Source organism: Ailuropoda melanoleuca, chromosome 3 (genome assembly GCF_002007445.2).
Source record: "Ailuropoda melanoleuca isolate Jingjing chromosome 3, ASM200744v2, whole genome shotgun sequence".
In the NCBI taxonomy this organism is placed as follows: Eukaryota; Metazoa; Chordata; class Mammalia; order Carnivora; family Ursidae; genus Ailuropoda; species Ailuropoda melanoleuca.
The window spans coordinates 54,338,355-54,362,616 of record NC_048220.1 but is presented as its reverse complement, the minus strand read 5'-3'; the positions used below and the strand labels follow the sequence as shown (position 1 = coordinate 54,362,616).

General features: G+C 36.4%; 1 protein-coding gene across 3 annotated transcripts in view; it reads left to right on the top strand.

The window, feature by feature from the left end:
- Window positions 1–24,262, top strand: part of HOMER1 (homer scaffold protein 1) — a 126,072-nt gene that overhangs the window by 35,249 nt on the left and 66,561 nt on the right. For all 3 annotated transcript variants that reach the window (XM_034656428.1, XM_034656427.1, XM_011220972.3), the window contains 3 exons: window positions 14,083–14,239; window positions 19,272–19,403; window positions 22,913–23,005. In XM_034656428.1, the coding sequence (XP_034512319.1) occupies window positions 19,302–19,403; window positions 22,913–23,005 (195 nt within the window). In that variant the 5' untranslated portion in view covers window positions 14,083–14,239; window positions 19,272–19,301. The remainder of the gene's footprint in view (window positions 1–14,082; window positions 14,240–19,271; window positions 19,404–22,912; window positions 23,006–24,262) is intronic.

The window sequence follows — 24,262 nt, the reverse complement described above, 5'->3', positions numbered from 1 at the left end:
CATGCCCTGAGCCGAAGGCAGACGCTTAACCGCTGTGCCACCCAGGCGCCCCTCTAGTTATGTTTTTTAAAGCAAGCAGTATATTGCATTACAATTGTTTGCTTAAATTTCCTTTCTATATTATGAATATAGCACATGTTCACATATTGAAAAATTGAGATAAAAAATTACTTATATATTCCACTACCAAGAACTCTATATGTCTTGATATATATTCATTCATTCATTATGTACCTAATGTGTGCCAGGTATTTGAGTTGCTGGGAACATAGCAACAATTTAAAAAGACATAATTCTTGCCCTTGAGGAAATAACATTTTTGCTATAGGAGAGGGACAGTAAATAAGAAAATACATTGTATGTCACCAGGTGATAAACACCAGGGGGAAAAATAAAAGAAGGGGATTGGGGAATCCTGGAAAAGGAGAGGAAGGAGCTGCAGTTTTACAGAGAGCATTCAGATGGCCTCACTGAGAACGAAACATTTGAGCAAACAGCTGGAAGAGGCCAAGGAAAATGGTAGACAGATCTGAGGGGAAAAAGTACTTCCTTCAGGCAGAGGCCCTGTGGTAGGCAGTGGTGGGCATGTTTGAGAAACACCAGGAAGGCAAGTATGGCTGGAGTAAAAGACACCAAGTAGCAGATGAGGTTGGAGAGACAGGGGCCACGTCCTGTAGTGGTTCTTCTTCCTGGCTACACGTGAGAATCACCGTGGAGGCTGGGTGTTTCTCACACAACAGGGTTTGAGAAACACTGGTAGAAGGCCTTTAGACCATTTTAAGGACTTTGTTTTTTACCTTGAGTGAGATGGGAAACCATTGGAGGGTTTTGAGGAATGACCCATCTGGTTTACATTTTATTATTTTAAATTCTGTGAAAATACAACTCTCCTGATCCGCCATCACCCCACCTACTTCGTAACCATCTACTTTTTGCTTTACTTGCTTTACCCTCATCCCTTTCACCCTTTTTTTGCCCCAGAGTATTTTAATGCTAGCTTAGGTTTTTAGAAGGATAACTGTGGTTTCTGTGTTGAGAGAAGGAGAGGCAGGACAAAGGCTGACTATAAGTGTATCCTCCATGGTTTTTTTCTATATATGCTTAAACAAAAATTAAATTGTAGTGTATTCAGTATTTTATAAAGTATTTTCATTGACTGTGTTGGACCTCTTATGTCACTGAATATTTTGCTACTTTGTTTTTAAGGACTGTATAGGATTCCATTATATGGCTGTACCATAATTTATTTGGTCTTACATTATTGACCATTTTAATTTACAACCTTTGGTTATCATAGACTATGTGGTGATACACCCTTTAGCTAAACTTCAGCATATACCCATGATTATTTCCTTAAGGTAAATTCCTAGAATGGAATTGCTGTTTCAAAGGATATGCACAAAAATTTAAAGGCTTTTGATATGCATTGTCAAAGTGTTTTTCAGATAGACTTTACTAATTTATACTCCCACCATCTGCTTCTGCAAGTGTCAGGTTTTCTTAAACTCTCACTAACACTGAAATCTTTAATTTTAAAAAAAGGTTTCCTGTTTTGACAGGTGAAAAAATAACTCATGGTTTTAATTTGAAGTTCTTTTATTTCTAGTGAGGTTGACTTTTATTTCCATTTGCATTTAAAAAATGCTTATTTGTATCATTTGCTAGTTGTGTGACATTGGGTGAGTCACTTAGGACCTATGTTTTTGTACTATGAAATGGGTATTGTGCCTGCTTCACAGGGTTTCCATGAACATTAAAAGCATTTTGTATGCCCAGGTTTTTAAGCTCTTTTGACTATGATCCACGGGGTGGGGGGGACACACACCTTACATTGCAACAAGCATAGGTAAATATGTATCCAAAAGTTTCTTGGATAATACGTATACTGTTACCAAGTCAGATAACACTCTGATACTTTGCATTCTCATTCTTTTCTTTTTTTAAATGCCCATTGTTGGGGCGCCTGGGTAGCTCAGTCAGTTAAGCCTCTGCCTTCAGCTCAGCTCAGGATCCCAGAGTCCTGGGATTGAGCCCCACGGCTGGCTCCCTGCTCAGCAGGAAGCCTGCTTCTCTCTCTTCCTGTGCCACTCCCCCTGTGCCACTCCCCCTGCTTGTGATGTCTTGCTCTCTCTCTCTCAAATAAATAAATAAAATCTTAAAAAATAAATAAAAAATTAAGTACCCTTTGTTAACTATTAAATCGATCATGACCCTCTGGGTTGTGATGCAGTATTTAAAAAACACTGCTGTAAACTGTAGAGTACTTTATCTAGTTAGGTGCTCTTCCAGCTACAGTGATTGCCTCCACCAAATACCTTGGAAGTCAATCTGCCCTTTATCTCTACTAAAATTTGCTTTCAGAAAGGTTAAGTAGGAGAAAGACCCCAACCCCAACTTTATATTGTATTCCTATATCAAGTTTTTCATTAGTGAAAAATATTAAATTTATTCCCAGAAAAATGTATTTGTTTGGGCTTCTATAATGCCATAATGACTAAATTATTAACACCACTGTTTTGAAATAGATCTAATGCATTTGAGCAAAAACAGTACATCACTATAGGGATTGTATTTGTAAAACCCCAAATTGGGGCACAGCATCTGATAAAAACTTTTGTCTATAATTTTTGTTACCCAAAAATCTTGACAAAAGTGGGAAACATGAATCACATTTAGCTATATTTAATATAGCCCTTTTTCAGTAGAACAAGTATACGAAAGCTGGGTAGTCCTGAGAAACTGAGGAAGAGTGGTGTCCATATGTAAAATACCAGATACTATTCATTGGGGGACTTCTAGCTAACCTATGTGAGGACCACTCAGAAAGGAATTAGCTAGATGTAATTATTAGCTGTGACTAGAGAAAACTCCATTAGATGGGGGTGATTCTTTCAAGTCTGTGGAATGTTGGGATGGAAACTGCATAGAAAAACACAGTGGGAATGGGGTGATGGTGTTTACCATTTGAAAAACAATGAGGAGTTTAACCTATTCAACAGTAAAACCCCGTTGTTACTTTTGACTTCTAGTTTAACATTAAATGTTTTGTTAAATTTTTGTTTTGTTTTGATGCTAAGCCAGGAAAACTTTAAAAGACTCTAAGTTAAAAGTTTAACTAACAAGCATTTACTACTCCTCTACTCACCCCTCCATGAAGGAAAAATTTTGAGGAATGCCAGAAACAATTTGGCATGTGAAAATTAAAACTGAATTCAATACCAAAGAACTCTAATTTACCTTTGAAAAAGAGCAGAATATATGTGCTGTTTCTATACTATATTGATTTTCAAACATTAAATGTCATCAGATTTACAAAAATAAGCAATTGTGCTTTTCTGCACTTCAGTGGATATTAACCTTAATTAGGTTTATATAGGTGGTTAGAATTATGAGCTTTCCCCCTGCATATGGTTTAAGTGCTGAATTTTGGATTCTGGTCTCTTCACTCTCTGAGGCTAAAATTAAGTTTTAAACAAGTTCAGGAGTAAGTGTAGAAACCTCCTGGGCTCAAATGGGCCAGAAATATATGAAGAACTCAGCTTCACTGGTAATCAGGGTTGTGCAGATTAAAGCAACAATGAAATACCATTTCATGCCCATCAAGTTGGCACAAATTAAAGCTGTTATTTGGACATTGTCAAGTGTTGGGAGGAAATTATCTAAGACTATTAGAATATAAATTGGTACATGTGCTGTGAAGAGTAATTTGGAAATATGCTATGGCACATCCCCTGTGACCAGGAATTCTAGTATATCTTCTTGAATGTGTGCACAAGTAAACATACGGGGGCATTCTTTGTAATAGTATAAAAATTAGAACCTGTATGTCTATCAGTAAGGAAATGGTTACATAAAATAGTCCATTATTTTCTACTAGAAATACAATGTGAACATCATGTATAATTTTAAATTTACTCTTAAAGTTTTAAAAACGTAAAATCAATTTTAATACATTTTGCCACAATATACCAAAATACTATCTTTTTAACATGTGATTAATATAAAAATCATTGAGCTCGGGTGCCTGGGTGGCTCAGTCGGTTAAGCATCTGCCTTTGGCTCAGGTCATGATCCCAGGGTCCTGGGATCGAGTCCCACGTCGGGCTCTGCTCTGCGGGGAGTCTGCTTCTCCCTCTCAGTCTGCCTCTGTGTGCTCTCTTTCTCTCAAGTAAACAAAATATTTTTAAAAATCATTACTCTATTTTATATTCTTTTTTCATACCAAGTCTTTGAAATCCCTTATATAGTTGCACTTAGAGCACGTCGCTGTTTGGATGCTAAATTTTTTATCAGAAATACTTGATCTGAATTTAAATTTCATTGAAAGTACAGTTGAAATAGTAGATTCACATTCCCAAGTGTTCCATACATGCTTAAATGTGTTTAAATAACTGATTTCAAAAAATCTAAACTAATTTACTTCCTCAATTGCACTAGCTGTATTTCAAATAACTGGTAGTTGTGTGACTAGTAGCTACCATACTGGGCAGTGCAGCTCTAATTATAGCATAAAATTTTACATAGCAGTTAAAATGAATGATCTATATGTATAAAGCGTGGCTGATTATTCAGATTTCACAGTACCACTACAAATTCTAGAGAAATGGTGTGAGGTTTTATTGGTTTTGAGCAATTTAAAATATTCACAATAATACAGGGAATAATGTAATATTCATGCAACCACTATTCAAATGTAGCAGACATTAACATTTTGCCACAGTACTTTCAAATCTTTCTCTTCCATCTGGATTTATTTTTTAGAATAGCTACTTCAGATACTCTGTGGATTGAGTGTCCGCTTGGTTAGTTTGTAGTAGGTGTACAGGAAAAGAGTACCTAAGAGTAATACTGCTCCTTGAAATATTAATTGGTATGAGAACTTAATCTTCTAATGTTTAATGCATTTGTAAGTTTTGAGGAATTGGATGTCTACTAGAAAATTATTTTAGATTTTTAGGAATGCACCACCCATTTTAACAAGAATTAAATTCTCAATAAGAGGCTATTTTCCTTAGATCTCCCTAGTATATATTTTCAGTTTTCACAATTTAACTTTATTTAGTGGAAATAATCTGGGAAGAGAAGAACGTTAAAAGTCTAATAGAATTGCAAATACAATAGTACTTTTAAATGTCACGAGTTTATCAGGAATACCTCTTGATATATTTTTAAACATCCAGTATTTTATTTGAAATGGATAGGTTTTAAAATGGGGAGGCGGAGGGGAAGAGATGATGTCACTTGGCAGTTATTTAATAAATAGCAAGTGAGGTTCCTTGGGCATTGAAGGTATTGCTATATAGAGTGGGTTTGCTTGCTGTTTACTATAAATTTTATCGTATCTCTTGGTGTTTTAAATGTAGCTGCTGTAGCTAAGTGCCCAAGGTAAAGAAGTACTAAAGTCTCTTAATAACTAGTACTGTTGGGACACCTGGGTGGCTCAGTTGGTTATGGTCTGCCTTCGGCTCGCGAGTCCCTCACCGCACTCCTTGCTCAGTGGGGATCCTGCTTCTCCCTCTGCCTGCTACTCCCCCTGCTTGTGTGCTCTCTCATGCTCTCTCTCTCTCTGACAAAAAAATAAAATCTTAAAAAAAAAAAGTAACTAGTGCTGTGGCCTAATGAAAGGAGTAAGGTTGATAAAAACCACTCTTAAAATGAGGGGTGGTATAGAAAGAATATAAACAGTGTTACTATTTATAGTTTTATAATTTAATAATCTTAAATTCCAAAGGGAAAATTTTAATTTGATTGTGTTCTTCAGATATGTCAATTAATCAAATATTTGATGTCATGAAAATTTCTAATGCTAAATTGTTGTGATGCAAATAATAATTTTCTAAAAAAAAAAAAATCTTTCGTTTGAACGGCTGTTTAACCAATTAAAAGACCAAGGAACTCAAATTTTAAAAATCATGCAATTTAAGAGATCATACAATTCTAGAAATTCTTGCAGAAAAGTTGTTTTGCAGTTGTTGGTGTCACATTTTGATACCTGGGTTATAGCTATGTCACTTTACAATTTGGGGTTTGTGAAAGAGTAACAATTGAAGTTTTAAAAAACATGTGCCTGCTATGTTTTTGGTTCATCACTAGATGGAGTTCTTGTAGTTCAGCTGTGCGTTGGGCAGCCATTAGTAGAATAATCTCTGCTTCCCTCAAAGTAAGCATGCATTTTTTTAAAAGATAGTGTGCTACATATCTACACACTCAGCTGTTAAATACATAACATGGCAGTAAAAATACATAGTTGGTAGTATGCAGTTGTGATCTTTGAGCAGCATCAAAACAGCTATTTTAGTCAGTAAGATTTTTCTTACGTGGGTCTGTGGGGAGGTGGAATTAAACCAGTTCCCCGATAATCCAGAGTGACAGTTTACATTATTACCTGTGCTGGATAATTCCATTGAGGAAATTCAGGTGCTTGAGTTCTGGCTTGTCTGAAGACATTCTTTGCCACCCCCAGTGGCACTGAAACTAAGTTCTCCACCTATTACACCTGAAGTTCAGTGATCATTGGTGTCTGTTCATTCCCTGTCTTATCCTTTCTCATGTCCTTTAGGCCTTAAGTACTATCCAGCTTCTCAAATTCCAAAAATTGAGCTGACAGTAGAATGTTTTTTATCTTACTTTCTGTGTATTTACTTCTAATGAGAGTATTTTCACCAGAAGTAGACATACTTTCAGCGGTTCAATCCTGCAGTTAGGCACGTTTGGATTTCTGCTTCTCTCCTCCTTTCTCTTTATTCCTCTTTCTGAATAATAGGAATACCTTTGTATCAGGTACTGTTTAGTCGGTTGAGTTCCAAGCTATTAAAATTTATCACTGACTTGGTGGTTCTTTGGCAGTCTAAGCAAGTGGCCCCTGAAACATGCTTTTCTCAGTGTTAATTTTGATGTGCATGTAGTTTCCTCCACAGTGCCACTTAAAAAAGCCTTCTTAGTACCTATGCAAGGTTAAAAAAAATAAGTAATACTTAAAGGTTTATATAGACAAGTAATAGTTCCCTGTCTCATTTTTTCCTTCATCTAGCTCCATCACTAGAGGCAACTGCTTTTAAAGCTTCCAACTGTTATTTCTCTTGGTGGTTACCTCTCTATCTCTAATATGTGTTATACTATTTCTTGATTAAAAGCTTTGGATATTAAATTCTTATAGCAGAAAGTCAATTGATAGTGAACTTTTGCCATTTTCACATTTGTTCCTTCCACATTTGTTTCACATTTGTTCCTCTCAATGTGGTTAGTCTTATGAATTTTATTGATTACCTCTAGAATTTTAAATGAGGCCCCCCCAAATCTAATTATGTATGCTGTGGGGTTGTGTTATGAAGTTAATGAATGACCAGCCTACAGCTAGATAACCAGAAGTTCTGGAGGACCTTAAATTGCATTTTATTGGGGGGCACTTCATGGTAGGTTTTATTTTATGTAAACCTCTTTCTTCAATTATCATTTGTATAATTTTTAAAATGAAAACTGCCAGGGGCGCCTGGGTGGCACAGCGGTTGNTCTAGAATTTTAAATGAGGCCCCCCCAAATCTAATTATGTATGCTGTGGGGTTGTGTTATGAAGTTAATGAATGACCAGCCTACAGCTAGATAACCAGAAGTTCTGGAGGACCTTAAATTGCATTTTATTGGGGGGCACTTCATGGTAGGTTTTATTTTATGTAAACCTCTTTCTTCAATTATCATTTGTATAATTTTTAAAATGAAAACTGCCTGGAACAATTAGGAAACTTGTTTTATCCCATAAGAAGCCTGGAGGCTGACTCATTGATTCAATGGCACAATCAAGGAAGCAGATTCTTTGTCTTTTCATCTGCTGTTAGCAAACTACATTGGCTTTGTTCTCAGGTTAGCTGCCTCCCAGTAAGATGACTCCTTCAGGGCCACTGTCACTGCATACATCCCTTATGTGTGACTCTCTTTGTGTGCCTACCCAGAAGCTTCCAGCAAACATTCCCTGGTTATCTCATTGACCTGAATTGCTTCAGAGGTCGGTTCCCAAAGGAACTCCTGGAAACGAGTGGGATTGCCTTGATTACTTACCCTAGTGAAGTTCATAGTCATGTGGAGGAGGGTGAGAGCACCAGAACAAACCCAGAATATGTAAGGAGGGAGTCCTGAAGAATAGTTGGTGGACAGTCAGCCAACAGTGTTTGTAACAGTGTCAGACTCTCAGTGGAAAAGGTTATTTACCTTGTTTCTTAAATTCCTATCAGGCTACTTTTTTTTTTTTAAATTAATTAGAGACTCAGGGAATTATTTGAAACCATAACCTTCTTTATATCCCTTTGCTACAATATTTAATTGTACTTACATATATGAAAAAGAACATTTGTAAGTTAAACATTAAAAGAAGACTAAGGAGGGGCGCCTGGGTGGCTCAACTGGTTAAGCCTCTGACTCTTAATCTTAGTTCAGGTCTTGATCTCAGGGTTGTGAGTTCAAGCCCCGAGTCGGGCTCCAGACTTTGTGTGGAGCCTTTAAAAAAAAAACAAAAACAAAAAAACTAAGCAATGTATAATTTCTTTTTCTTCCCATGAGGCTGGTTGTTAATATTGGACCCATACCTTTGCACTTCCTTAGAACATAGATTTATTGCATAATGTTTGCAAAAATACAGATTTCAGTAATAATTTTTAAAAAGCATTATCATTGAGTTTTTCTAAATCGAATCTATCCAGATGACAAATGTTAACTTTTCCCCTTTTTTTCTGGATCTAGAGCTTATATATATCTTTGGCAAATGTCTTACTGTTTTACTTCAGTTTTCATGGTACTTATTTCTTCCTTATTACCGAGATTGCCTAAGTTAAATATTTCAGTAATTCTTTATGTCAATTCTAATGAGTTTGAATGAACCTTGTTTTTAAAACAAAATTCTGATTTTACTACGTTTTTCTCAGGTCATCTTATATTTTCATTCTTCTAGTTTTTCACATCCATATTAAGTTTTGGAGTTGATTACTGCATATAGTACTTTTGCTGAGTGTTAGCCCAAGATGAAAAACTTGAGAATTATTCTTATACCGGCTTCTTAGTATTATTTTATGAGCCAACTGGAAAATACTCCAAGAAGTTTTTCTTTCTTTCTTTCTTTCTTTCTTTCTTTTCTTTTCTTTTCTTTTCTTTTCTTTTCTTTTCTTTTCTTTTCTTTTCTTTTCTTTTCTTTTCTTTTCTTTTCTTTTCTTTTCTTTTTTTTAAAGATTTTATTTATTTATTTGACAGAGAGACAGCCAGCGAGAGAGGGAACACAAGCAGGGGGAGTGGGAGAGGAAGAAGCACGCCCTGAGCCGAAGGCAGACGCTTAACCGCTGTGCCACCCAGGCGCCCCTCCAATAAGTTTTTCTTATAATAGGTCATTTGAATCACTCATTGTCCTGATTATTGATGTAAGAAATGACAAAGTAGATGATTCTCTAGGATTAAAGTTGTGTGTGTGTGTTTGCGCGGTGTTTGTATCTGTTTAGTTTTGTTTCTTTAAGCTAGTTGAAAGCATTTCGTGCCAAAATTATTTGCTTTCAAAACTGATTTTTAGATTAATTCCTTAAAAGAGTTACTTTGAATGTTGTTAACAAACAACTATTTCGGAAATACTGTAGCCATTACTAAAAAGGCTTCAATTTTTGTATTGGATCTTTTATATATGTTTTCTAGTGACAATTAATAATGTCAGTAAAAATGGCAGAATACCCAGACAGACCATTGTGGTTATAAATATAAGTCCTATGAGATGTTAATGTGTTACGTGGAAAAGAATTCTGGGATCACATAATTTTGCCACATGCTGGGTTATTCAGGCTTAAATGGGTTTCTTTCCTACAGGACTTCTTAGGATCTTTAATATACTATTGTACATTATAAGTGTTTCAGAATGGGGCATAACAATGTTTGCAGAACTTACTTAAACATGGAACATTTATTTCTAGGACTGTTCCATAGAATATACTTTGGGAAATAATGGTATTTGATGCAGTTAGTATATGTGTGAACTGCTGTGAAGGAGGAAGTGGTTTGTCTAACCTTTATTGATGAATGCCGTCCAGTTTATTTGAAAAAGTATTGACTTTAACACTTGGACTCTTGGGACAATAAGTTTCAAATGCTTTACGGGTCCTCTTAAATAAGAGCTTGAAGGTTTCCGGTATAGCTTTTCTACCGCTGCTTCCACAGCTTTTCTCTAAAATGAAATTTATCCACATGCTCAGTGTTGTTGAAATTTATCTTAACCAGACTAGTGATATGATCCTTGATGACTCCCCCAACTTTTTACCCCAGCCTGATTTTCTCTACTGCACTCCAAACTAATATTTTTAAGTTCCTGCCCTGACAGTTTTATATGCAAACCCTTATACGCATCTGAACTGTTCAAAACTGAGCTCATCCTCTCCTATTTTCTCCTCCCCCAATCCCAGACTTTACTTTCTGTTTCCCATCCTGGCTAGTGGCACTATTGACATTTTGGTCTGGACAACTCTTTCTTGTAGGGGACTGTTCTGTGGACTGTGATGTTTAGTAACATCCCTGGCTTCTACCCATTAGATGCCAATAGTGATCTCCTTCAGTTGTGACAACCAAAAATGTCCCCAGACGCTGTGAAATGTCCCACAGGGGACAAATCACCCCCATTTGAGAAACACTCCCTACAGCCAGTGTGTTACTTAATCTTACTGATTCTGTGTTCTAAACTTACCTTTAATCCCTCCTCACGTCTTTATCTCACTCCCTAACCTCCTTCCTCTTTATTTCTAATACTTGCCTTTCTTTTATAAGGGTCTGACTAGCTGTCCTATGTCCAGTCTTGTTTCCCTCCCATCCATCTGCTTCAGTGCTGCCAAATTTATCTTTCTAAAACGCAGAGCTGTTCTTTATTTACAATCTCTCAGTAGTTTTTGGAGGGGACCCCCATGAACTGGCTTCTGTCTTTAGCCTTATTCTTCAAAGGCAGTCATACTCAGTACACACGCCAGTGTACCGGGCCTTCTTCCCACCGTACCGTCCTTTGTTTCACACTCTACCTAGACATCAGTTTCTCCATGGTAGCTCTCAGTCACTTAATTTCAGAGAATGTATCATGGTGAAAAGCATTTTTTTTTTTTCGACATTTGTCTTCCCTCATCAAATTGAACTTTTTAGGGGCAGGGGCAATCTCTCTGCTTTTGGCATGTAGTAGGTATTCAGTAGAAGTCTGATCCATTTATTAGTATACCTTGATAGATGTGGTAACTTACTCATTACTCCTAGGAACCCTGTTCCCTGTGTCAGCAGTGACATTATTTTCCTCATCTTTTTCATCTAGACTTTGATAGGCTTTTGACCACAGAAATCTTAAATTATAATTTTAAGAAATCACCTATTCAGGACAGAATTGAAGAAAAGCAGTGTACTTAGTTGATATTGAAATTCATAAGGCACACTTGTAAAACATCTAGTTTACTCTAAAGATTTTTATTCAAAGGGAATTAAGTGGTGTGGATTAATTGTGCAGATTAATATAATTGTCTGAATTGAAATGTGGAAAGTATTAGACTCACAGCGTTGGATTTCCATTGATCAGGACTTGTTAAAAGGCTTGTAAAAAGTAGTATCATTGCCTCAACTCTTTTAGTTTTTTTTAAGATTTTATTTATTTATTTGAGATAGAGAGTGGGAGAGCGTGTGCATGAGCTGGGTTGGGGGGAGGCCAGAGGCAGAGGGAGAAGCAGACTCCCCACTGAGCAGGGAGCCCTATGTGTGGCTCGATCCTAGGACCCTGGGATCATGACCTGAGCCAAAGGCAGACACTTAACTGACTGAGTCACCCAGGTTGCTCCTTAACTGTTTTAATTTTTTATAAAATACATATATTGCAATATCCTGCACTATTTAGAAATTTATTCCCTGTCAAGGGCGGGGGGAGTTGTTAGTAAAGACTAGAATTCCTACTTCCCTTCCTTCTATGCCTTAATAAATACAGTTTTGTGTGATTGGGTTTTCTTGTGTATTGGAACTAGTTATAGTCAGGCCGACCAACTACACTTACACCTAGAACTTTAATTAAAAGATGAAGAAGAGAAAATTCGAGGTTTGCAGGGCTTTTTGGAAAATAACCCAAGTATAGCATCAGCCTCATGAAAAACTGAAGGATTGAAGGTGGGGGAAACAGGGAATGAATAAGGCCTACTTCCAATTCAGAAGAATTCTCCATCCAGGCACAATGTCTTGCCAGATTGTTAATGATTATTTATTGGATGAATCTATATATAATGTGAATTAAGCCAGAAATGATGGCTTTCTGCTTCAGTTTTCAGGGAATGGCATAAAATATATCAGTTCCTTCAAAAGATATTCATTTCATAAGAAAAGCTGTTATGGACATTTCCAGAAATAAAGCTGGGAAGAGGCAGTTTACTTACAGGAAAGGTACCTCCCTTTCATACCTGCTGTCCAAGGGCTGAAGCAGATCATGGGCATATGTGACACCAGCCAACCTGAAGAGTCATGTTGCCAAGGACCCAGATTTGCCTTGCCTGTTTTCTAATTTCTCCCTTTTCCATATTCTCCTTTCTTGAAATTTAAAATTTTAAACCTTTAATACTGGTTAAAATTCTCTTTAGGACCTTAAGCAGCTTTAGGAAAGAAAGATGTGTAATTGAAGGAAATGAGCTTTATTTGGGCTCAAAACAAAAAAGCCTGTTAAAGGGTTTTCCAGAAGAACTTCTACTCAGAACTTGGAAAATATTGCATTACAATGCTTCTGTTGCATACATATCATTGCATGCTTGTTTTCCAGACTGTAAAATAAACTAATGATATTTTGAATGCACATTTTTTTAATAGCTTTGGTTCTTAAAATTATTTTAAAATCTGTTTATCTTTAAGGCCCTACTTAATCTCAATGAAAGATACTGTGGTTGTAAGCTACTTTGTTTTCCATATACTTTTTAATAAAGTAGAGATTATATTGAAAGTAAAGTTTCTCAGTAAGTTACTTATATATTACCAAAATAATGTTTTAAATGGGTAAAAATTTTTAACCTAGTGAAGGTCTAATATAAAATTCTTGTACCTTAATAGGATATAGTCAGTTCTCATTATTTGTAGTAGTTGTGTGTTTTTTTTTTAAGATTTTATTTATTTATTCGACAGAGATAGAGACAGCCAGCGAGAGAGGGAACACAAGCAGGGGGGAGTGGGAGAGGAAGAAGCAGGCTCATAGCGGAGGAGCCTGATGTGGGGTTCGATCCCATAACGCCGGGATCATGCCCTGAGCCGAAGGCAGACGCTCAACCCCCGTGCCACCCAGGCGCCCCTGTAGTAGTTGTGTTCTATAAAGGCCCCACGCACACTGAATTGTCAAATATTGAATGAGTGCTCCTAGGGGACATACAGGGTTAGGTTCCTACAAGCCTCTGGTCATATTTTCATTAGTCAATACATAACCTTGTTTTATGTGTGTTTGTATTTAAAGACACTTTATTTAATATGTATTATTGATTCATTACCATTGAACTTGTGGCCAACAGCACTATATTCATGCCTGAGCAAAACTTATATAACATATTCTTCTCGATATGACAAATCACAGCCTTCTTGCACCTAAGAACCAGCACTTCAGCACAATGCTTGGGAGCTGTTTTAAACAGAGAAAGCGCCAGTGCAAAGCACAGTAATGTGAAATAAATGGTGCTACATAGATCACAAAAAGGACACTTGTTTATAGTAGGAGAGTTGAAACAAGGCAAAGTATTTCCTTGATCAGCCTCAGATGGAAACATACATGTCAGGTGATTCACATCCTTCCACTGCGAAAGACTAAGAAGGTACCTTAAGTACTGATTTTGGAGTTACAAATACATTTTAGTGAGTAGAAAGATTTGCAAATACAAAATCTACAAATAATGAGGATGGACTTTAATTGTTTTAAAGAAGCTTATGATTGAGTACTTAGAATATTCCAGAACTGAAACAGTGTTCCTCTTATTTTGGGGCATGTGGGAGTTTTGGGTTAGGTGGAATCATACAGTTTTCATGTCTGTTGTCCAGTGGGATAAAATTATCTGCTCTCAATCCGTCATTTTATTTTTTGCCCTATAGGGAACAACCTATCTTCAGCACTCGAGCTCATGTCTTCCAGATTGACCCAAACACAAAGAAGAACTGGGTACCCACCAGCAAGCACGCAGTTACTGTGTCTTATTTCTATGACAGCACAAGAAATGTGTACAGGATAATCAGTTTAGATGGCTCAAAGGTAAGTTACATTTACTTTAAATAATCTTGCTGTTTTATGCAGTAGAGCATTTTCTGTTTTATTTGGAGGATTTTTGTCTTTATTAAAATATAGTATTTACTTTTGAGTTTTAAAAACTTAACTTTAAAAAACAAAAAATTGATCATTCTTAAAGGTAGAAACGTTTTTTGTCTACTAAGTTACTTGGATTTACCACCTTATTTATATTGAGTTACATAACAAAATATTCTGCAAATTTTAAGTTAGTTTATTTGATAAATATTCATTGCACCTCAATTACATGTCAGGCACTATGTGAGGTGCTATGAATACAGTGGTAAACAGAATGGACATGGTTTCTACTCTTGCGGAGCACATCATCTAGTAAGGAACTAGAATTCTTTTCACATACACTTCTGTACGTTAGTAGGCAATTCAAAATCCCTAACTGGTATGAAGTCTGCTCACTGTCACCATTAAAGCTGACATCCCTTATTCTGAAGAAAAGTATATGGACAAGACCTAAGTTTTTATTTTTAGGAGAGTCAGATGGTATAGTGTTTAAGAGCACAGGCTGCCTGGGTTCATATCTCAGCTCTACCATCTACTAAGTGTTTGATTTTGGGCGAATTACTTCTCTGAGCCTCATTGTTCTCACCTCATTAGTGGTGTTAGTAAGGATTAAATGAGTTAATATCTGCAGAGCACTTTGATCAGTGTCTTGTAATTAGTATGCATTTCAATGGGGGGAAATTCCATTTTTTCATCAATGAATTTTGAATAGCACAGAGAGATACAGAAATACCAGACATTGGATTCTGGATATAATGTATATAGAAAGATGAGGGCTCCATTCTTCTCCTTCAAACTTTTTTGAAGCCATGAGACCTTTCAACTCCCAGAAATTGTAGCAGGTCAGTGTAAGGGTTAAGAGCACAGACTGTAGGTACAGTATCTGGTTTGAATTTTAGTCAACTGCTGACTAGCCAAGGTGACCTAGAACAAGATACTTAATGTCTTCACACCTCAATTTTCTCATCTGTGAAAAGGAACTAATAAAAATACCTATGTCATTACACACAGGATTGTTGTGAGGATTATATAAATTAACGTAGGCAAAAGCACTTAAAGGGTGTATAGTAATAAGTATGCAAACACTGACTGCTTTTGTTATCACTATTAATATTTTTAGGCTGTTGGTTTTGTATTGTCTAGTAGTTTTGGGGAACAAAAGATAATTTAATGTTCAACTCGGAGTTCGTTTTTTTTCATGCACTCACTCATTATCTCCTTAACTAGATTACAGAACTCCAGGGGCTGTTGGCACCTTATTTTGTACTTACGTGCCTAATACATATTTATTAGAATAATTGATTCTCGGGGCGCCCTAGTGGCTCAGTCGGTTGAGCAGCTGGTTCTTGATTTTGGCTCAGGTCAAGATCTCATGGATCCTGAGATTGAGCCGTGCATTGGGTTCCCTGTTCCGTGGGGAGTCTGAGGATTCTTTCCTTCTGCCCCTCACCTGCTTTGTCTTTCTCTGTCTCTCTCCCTCTCTCTCTCTAAAATAAATAATATTGTAAAAACAAAACCAGAAGAATTGATTCTCTTTCATTTTTACTTGGAGAATTTAAGGACTTGAGAAATATTGGGGCGCCTGGGTGGCTCAGTCGTTAAGCGTATTCCTTCGGCTCAGGGCGTGATCCTGGCGTTCTGGGATTGAGCCCCACATCAGGCTCCTCCACTGGGCTGAGCTTCTTCCTCTCCCACTCCCCCTGCTTGTGTTCCCTCTCTCACTGCCTGTCTCTCTCTCTCTCAAATAAATAAATAAAATCTTAAAAAAAAAAAAAAAGGACTTGAGAAATAGTAATAGTTAATTTCTATAAAATTTTTTTGAAGATTATTTATCTATTTGAGAGAGAGAATGACATGAGGGGGGTGGCAGAGGCAGAGGGAGAAACAGACTCCCTTTTGAGCAGGGAGCCCAACTTGGAGCCCGATCCCAGGACCCTGAGATCATGACCTGAGCTGAAGACAGATGCTTAAGCGATTGCACCCAGGTGCCCTTATAAAACTTGTTCAATGAAGAGTAATTTTGTCATATTTTGTAACTGTTAGTGAAATCACCAGATTTTAATTGTTATGATCTCAGACACTTAAATATTAATTCATTTCTTTTCCCTGACTAGAACTTTCTGTTCTCTATAATCTGTGCTTCCCTCTTGGCCCCAACCACAGAAAAGACCTCATTTATTAGACGGGAGAGTTAAATGGAATAAAGTTCAATCAAAGTATTCCCTTGTCCCACGTGATTAAATAACTCTCATGTGTTCTTCATTCTCCAGCAGTAGGAACTATTGCTGCTGGCATTTACGTTTTTGAATATACTTTGCAGCTTGTAATCATTAGACTCTTAAATAGCTCTTGCCCTCCTCATTCCTTTTTAAAACTGATGCTGGTAGCTACTGCAGTTCCCTGCTACCGTAGTTGTTTATTGACAAGCAGGAGTGGTTTACTTGTGGGTAAATGAGTGTTTTTTCTGCTCCCCACCCCCACTTCTGTTTCTGCACTGCATGATGAGTTGGAAAGCCCTTAGGTGCCCCTGATTAGAAAATGTCCGTTTGTTCTCATTTAGTGCCCTTATTGTGCATGTGAAGTTTGCTTAAAGGTTTTCTAATCAAGCTGCAGAGACATCAGCATGGCGGAGGTCCAGAATAAGGGCCCTCAACAGTCTGTAATGACACAGCATTTTTACCTCTTTTCCTTGAAAGGACAGGAACTCTGGGATTGAGAGACAAATTTATTTTAAAGAATTAAGATTTTTCTTCTAAGTGGATTCATATTCAAACAGTTCAAAGCATTCTAGTCAAAGAATTCGAATGAATAATTTTTTAAAAGGGTGGGGTCATCTATCCTTTTAAAGTTTTCCTAAAGTGATTAAAGAATCTCCATACAAGAAATCCCAGGAAAAGTGGAGGCAAGGAAAGGTTCAAAATGGGGGTGAAAGTGGAACTCTTAAAAGCATGAAGTTCACTTGACATAGCTAAAACTGAAGGTCTGTGACCAACAGCAGATGGGTCAGTTTTCTTAGATGCCTATAAAACCTCTTGCTACCTCACATATCGAGAGTTACTGGGTCACATGTAAAATGCCCTTCTGTCCTTGAAAACACCCCGATTCCAGCTCAAAAGCACCCTTTTCAGGGAACACTTGAGGACCACCAAATCTAACGTAGTACCTGCCAGTCCTTGCCTTCGAGGCTCTCAGACTCCAGCACCAGCCGTTCTTAGGGGCTTCACAGCACTGAACACCCTGAAATTAGATTTGTCAGCTAGTTATTTGTGCATTGCAAACTCTTCTTGTAGAAGTAATCCACAGTACATTGCCTCTCCTTGCATTCCAAGGCTCTAGAATTGTGCTTGGCCTTTAATAGGTACTCAGAAAAGCTGACCAAAAGCTAACCAAATGATTCCATAACCAAATTCCTTACCTTTTGATATTCCGTTCCTTACCATTTGTATATATATTGTTTTCCATTTAGTCTTTCATTTCATGACAACCTGCAAGTAAGAGCACTTGTTAGCCACATTTCACGTAATCCTAAAACGACATGCTAGGATCTTTTTCTTTTTGAATTGAAGGGAAAGGAAGTATGAGTATATACATTTTGTCAGAGGTAAACATGCTTAATCAAGGATAGGGACTCTCATAGAACAGCCAACATCTCTGCTGTTTGTGACAGAAAGCAAGGGACCACTCTTTCTTTGCTGTCTTCTTTAGTAGGATTAGTGTCACACATTTATTGTAACTTTATCAAGATGTGCATAGCTCATAAATATTTATATTCATACTGCTCACATGGTTAGTAGCTTTAGCTTTGTTCTGAAAATGCTTGATTTTCATTCCACATTTAGTCGTTCAAATGATTGCTTATGAATTTGGTAACATTTATTATTGTCATTATTATTATTATTATTATTATTATTATTATTATTATTATTATTGGAATCACTTTGTAATCTCAATTTTGGAGGTCATTAAACTACTTACCTAAAACTGACTCTATACTTTTGCGGTACCGGCAGAGGGAATGTATTTCAGTTAGTATGTTATAATAGTAGTTGGAATTTATTATAGAGGTCACCAAAATTAATATTCAATAACACACTAAAATAGTAGTTTTCTTAGAAACTCTGTGTTAAACAGAAATGATAGTGATTATCTGTATCATGAATTTATACCACTTTAAGAGAAAAGAAGTAAAGTATATATTTAGGGGTTTGTTTTTCCATTGAGTAAAGGAAAAAGTACTAAATGATTGAAAGTCTTTCTGTATCATAATATATTTAAGTCAGCTTTAAGAAAACTCTTGATTATGAATTTAAGAAAATTAGCATACAAATAAAAAATTTTTTTCCTGTTGATATATTCATTTTTGAAAGATTCTGTGGAGGGTGGGGCCTTACTTTTAAAGAAACAACTATTATTAAAGCCTACTTGCTTCCAGGGAGTACTACTCAAAATTAATAGATAATGATCCTATATGTTCGAAGGAAAGAAACTGACCACGCTAAAAACTCTTTAAGATTTTTTTACATCTTTGGAATACTTATTGATTGTAAAGTGTTGAAATTTTTGATAGAATACCCCATATTTATAGCTCTATTAGTTACCATATTTCTACCCTGTCACTTATAATGTTAAAAACTATTTCTAGGGTGCCTGGTGGCTCGGTCGGTTAAGCGTCTGCCTTCAGCTGAGGTCATAATCCCAGGGTCCTGGGATCGAGTCCCACATCGGGTTCCCTGATAGGCTGGCGGGGAGTCTGCTTCTCCCTCTGACCCTCCGCACTCATATTCTCTCTCTCTCTCTCTCTCGTACAAAATAAATAAACTTTAAAAGATTTATTTATTTAAGAAAACTATTTCTTTAGCTATCTTTATATATTTAATGTTGTGACTCATTGGAAATCCTAAATTTTTATGGAACTAAATCATCCTATGTTTAAATTTTTGCTAGTTTTTGGCTAGTTACTCATACTCGTCTTATTTTTCAGGCAATAATTAATAGCACCATCACCCCAAACATGACATTTACTAAAACATCTCAGAAGTTTGGCCAGTGGGCCGATAGCCGGGCAAACACTGTTTATGGACTGGGATTCTCCTCTGAGCACCATCTTTCAAAAGTAAGTTAATTCATAAAATCAAGTGGGAATCTTCTTCAGGTCAGACGTCTTAAATAAGTAATAGCAAATGGAAAGGATAAAGTATAGGAGAAGTTTGATTAATATTCTCAGAACAACTGTAGTGACTTTAAAGCAAGAAGTGAGAGACCATTGGATTTCACTGTCAATTGGAAAATTGTACACATTGAAAATGGTCACCATTGATAGAGAAGTATTTGTGTGGTTGAAAGTTAGGGATTATCACTTCAGAATGGACTTTGCTGAGGGATTAGCACCCTTAGTGGAGATGGTCTGCAAGTAGGTAGACACCGAGCTCTTCTGAATTGTGAAAACTTAAGCTGATAGTGATAAAGATTTCAGCTTTTTGACTTGAGTGTAGGCACACATAAATTACTTTGTTTAGGAAAAATGGTGCTTTATCTGGGTGAGAATTACTCTGAACTCTCTAATGCAGTACAGAGTGAGATCTAATAAACACATGAAGAGTTCTTGGAACATACTGACCAAGTGAATTACTGTGGCCAGAAAGGCCAATAAACTACAGAACATCACCAGGCTAATAAATATTGGAAATAAAACAGTTGTCCTGCTTGTAAGCAACACCGTGCAGTGTTCACACCACCAGTGTCCTGAAATCTTGTGGGTGTCACACCGAAAGAGTATGTAAGGAAAAGGAAAGTCTCCCAGGATAAGAAGATGATCAAGGAGATGAGGATTCATCACTTTTTTTCTTGCAATTTTATGCTCACCAGACCCAAAGATTTATGCTTTAAGCTTCTCTCTTTGAAGCCTTCCATAAAAGGATAACACCACATTTGGAACACTTGACATAGAATTTGGTGTACACGGGATCTGGTCCCTTTTGGGGGTTGTCATTGTTTGGGTTTAGGGTCATCAGGCTTTTGAAGATACACACTGTTCATGTTTACATGAAACTGTAAGCTATTCATTATAGAAATCACTCAGATTCTTAAATGAGTTCTTTTTAAAAACATGGTTTTTGTATTTATTGACTCAGGCAAATAGTTAGCTCAGTAATTGAAGTAATCTTTGTTTCCATTTGTTTTAATTGTATACATTCCCTAACACCATTGTTTTCATATGTTTTTGTTATCTTTTTGATATAAATTATAGTTTAGGGGCCAATTTTAAGGCTATTTTAACTTTTGCCTTCACGATTATAAGTCCATCCCCAATAGGATGATTAACATGAACAGGTGTTACCTGATTTGGTTTCTGTTACACCCATCGTGTGCTCTAATTACATTTTCTTGAGCTGTAGTGAAGGTAAGAGTTAGATTCAGTCTTTCGGTGTAACAAGGACACAGGCATCCAGTTGAGCATTGCCACTCCATAAATAATCCCCTTAGGAAATTACACGTTTATTCTAATACTTTTGCTGTTACTCAGGTGGAAGCTTTTTGGAACTTTCTTTTGGAATTGTCTCTTAAAGTCTATAGGAAAAAAAAAAGTTAAAACTATAATTAGCTTACACTTGATAAATTTCTTGTCAACACAGAAACTAAGTTGTGGATTGATTTCTCGAATAAACTTGCATAAAATGATTTTTGAGTCTAAGTAATTTTGACTAAGTTATTGTCAAATCTTTGAGGTTACTGGGCAGCTAGCTAATATGGTAAAGTAATAGTTAATTAAATCCTGTCAATTATGCTTTATCCTTTCATTTGATCTTTTTTCTGGAAATGGCTTTTATATTTCAAAAATTGTATTTTTCCTCTTTAAAGTTAACGTATACTTTGACCAACCTTACTGACAGTGATTCCTAGTATTGTGAAGGAGGGTGGACATTAGCTCTTGAAGTCTAGTTTATTTATTCACTAGACTTGGCTTCAAGAGTTCATGTTTATATGATCCGTCTCTTCAGAATGTTTTTGTTGAAAGATGACAAAATCATGATTTATTTTCCATGCTATCTTGGAGACCAGCTGCTTTGTAGACTTTGGGGGACCCCGAAGAATTTATACTTTTACACAAATGAAGCAAGCATGGATTCATTCTGGCTTATTTTATCATTAAAAACCATAAGTGAATCAAAAGCATTATAAGGGTTTTGAGAAGGCTCTGAAGGCAATTCTAGGCAAGGGTCTCTCAAAATAAGGGAGAGTAGGGGCATTGAGAGAAATATTTGGTCTCCTAAGGCTGATGTATGAAGAAAATTGCAACTATGCTTGGATAGTTAGAGTGCTTACTAAGTTGTGTTTTGTTACTATGGAAACTCAAGCCTATAAAAATTAGCAATGGTGTGAGCCTTTATGAAGTTTCAAAAGGTTTCAAACATTACTTTGGAATGCTAGATGAGTATAAGAAAAACTTGAAATTACGTAAAGACAAGTTGATTATGGTTTTGTTTTTATTTCATTTACACCAGTGTGAATGAGACCTTTATAGCTTTGTGTTCAGATTAATTGAACAGAATATCTCCTTAATTTAAAAAGTAGAAGCATACTAATATAGATTGTTTCCTGATTTACAAGTTATAGGTGGTGGGGACAAGTTTAAAGTAAGAAGGAAAGCTGTAATGACAATTTTAATTTTGACCTTCCTCTAAGTCCCCAACACAGGTCAGGGTATCATGACCTCTCCTTCCCAAGTTTTCTTTCCCAAGAGAGAAAGGAAATCAGGGTTGGCATATGGGGGTTTGAGGAGGGAACTATAATTTCATATTTTTATTACCAGTTCTAGCAGGTGTTTTAAGTTGCATAGAGATTTTTGATTTTTTAATTTGGTTATTCTGTAGCCTTAACTTACTCCCTCTGAGAATAGTGGTAGACTAGTTTCTGCTTCCAAAACAATAATAGATACTCTCTGACATTTCTAGATTACTATGGGTTCATAAGAATTAGTATTTCATGTCCTGTAGGTTTTTTTTGTGGTTGTTATGACACTTAAAGACCTTTGTGGAATCATGTTATTCCTCTCTGCTGCTGTACATTAGCTCTTTAGGCATCTTTGGAAATGAAGTTTTAATAATGTCATTTAGTGGTAATAAATGTTGCTATTTGTATTGTTGAAAATAAAATGCCTTACATAATACGAGAGTTTATTTCTAGTACAAGTTAAAAGCAAGCTCCAAATACTAAGATGTTTATGAGTAAATACCTAAAAGAGTCGGTTTTCTTCATGATAAGCAAAGTATACTAATCCTTACTGATTCCTTACATCCTATACTCTGCACCTTGGTCTTAGTAAAGTGTATCTGAACAACCCAGAAAGGACATAGGTAAACTTAGTGACAGCAAATTCTACCTTAATTATATTATGATGTTTTTCAATGCAAAGGGTCAGAGTAGTTGATAGTGTACAAACAAGTGTTTGGTATAAGTTTTCTTTAACCTTCATTTTCGTATTACACCTGTAATTGATTTAAGGGCTATGTTGCTTGTGTAAGAGTCAGTTATTGAGAAAATGAAAGAAAACCAAGATAAAAGTGAGCATTGAGACCTATTATCGTTTTATTTGGTTAATGTATATAGTCTTTATACATTCAGTTCGCAGAAAAGTTTCAGGAATTTAAAGAAGCTGCTCGACTAGCAAAGGAGAAATCACAGGAAAAGATGGAACTTACCAGTACACCTTCACAGGTGGGTATTTAATTTCTATTCTTATTTTTGAGCCTTGTTCATTTCAGATGGCATCCTTTATGCCAGGGTTAAATTTGGGAAAATAGTGACAAAATTAAGATAGTTTCCAAGGTGGACATAGAAATGCACCCTTCAATTAATCTGTACTAGTGGAGAAAGTTTTCTTTCCTATTTGCCAGTGTCTGCAAGAATATGGGGGGGATATCAGTTCAGTAATTATAACTTAGATTCTTTGATGTGCATACAACTTAGAGACAGTCATTCGTAAAGAGCATAGATTGGCCTATTTTGTGTTCTGTATGGCCATTCACAAGAGGAGACAGCGGAGAGGCTCAGGGAAATGAGTTTATTATGCTCACAGGTTCTAGTAATAGGAAAATGTGGGGCATGTGGAGAAGCCTCAGGGTGGTCAGGAGGCAGAAAGCAGGAGCATGGGAAAAGCTGAGGCTAGAGCTATATTGAAGTTTCCTCGGGAATGGCAAAGCAGGATAGACAATTTCAGATTTGGCTAGTTGCATAATTTCTGTAGCCTCTGAACTCATAGGGGTAGTCCCTCATTGCCTGGTAGCTGGCCCTGGGATGATGAAGGCAGAAGAATATTGCATCCTGGCTGTGCGTGGGGCAGATGAGGGAGGCACAGCTTTAGATTGGTTGGTTTGCATATCAAAGGCAACATGTTTCCACTTCACCCCCTTCTAAGGATTGGCTGGCCAGGAAATCTTTTTTTTTTAAGATGTCAAAACATCAAATATACAGAAAAAAACAGTAGTCTGTTATACTTGATTTTAAGTGTACTTAAATCTGACCATTGGGACATCTTTCTTTAGCACTGAGACCCAAAGGTTATCGGTTTTATACACGTATTGCTTTTTCCTTTAACAATTGACTTAATACCTGTGACTTGCCCATCATAATCTTTCTTTAGTTGGAAATTAGATCTCCAAGTAAAGTTCATTAAATGTATTTCAGTGCTTTTACAAAGGTTTTAGTGTACATTGTATGATTCCGCTTTTTAATAGGCTTTTCTAAAATTAGTATTTATTCCAATTTCAGTCTTAAGAACCCAGCTTTGTCCTGGGTTCTCTGTAGCATTTGAAGTGTACTCAAGGCTCCCGTCAAAAGGAAGAATCAGCTGTTACAAATGTTTCTCTGGAATGTCAGTATAGTAGCAGATTTACCTAACACTTTCTTGAGGAAGTGAATAGGAATTGCCCGGGAATTTACAGACTAGACATTTTTTTTTTTTTTAAAGATTTT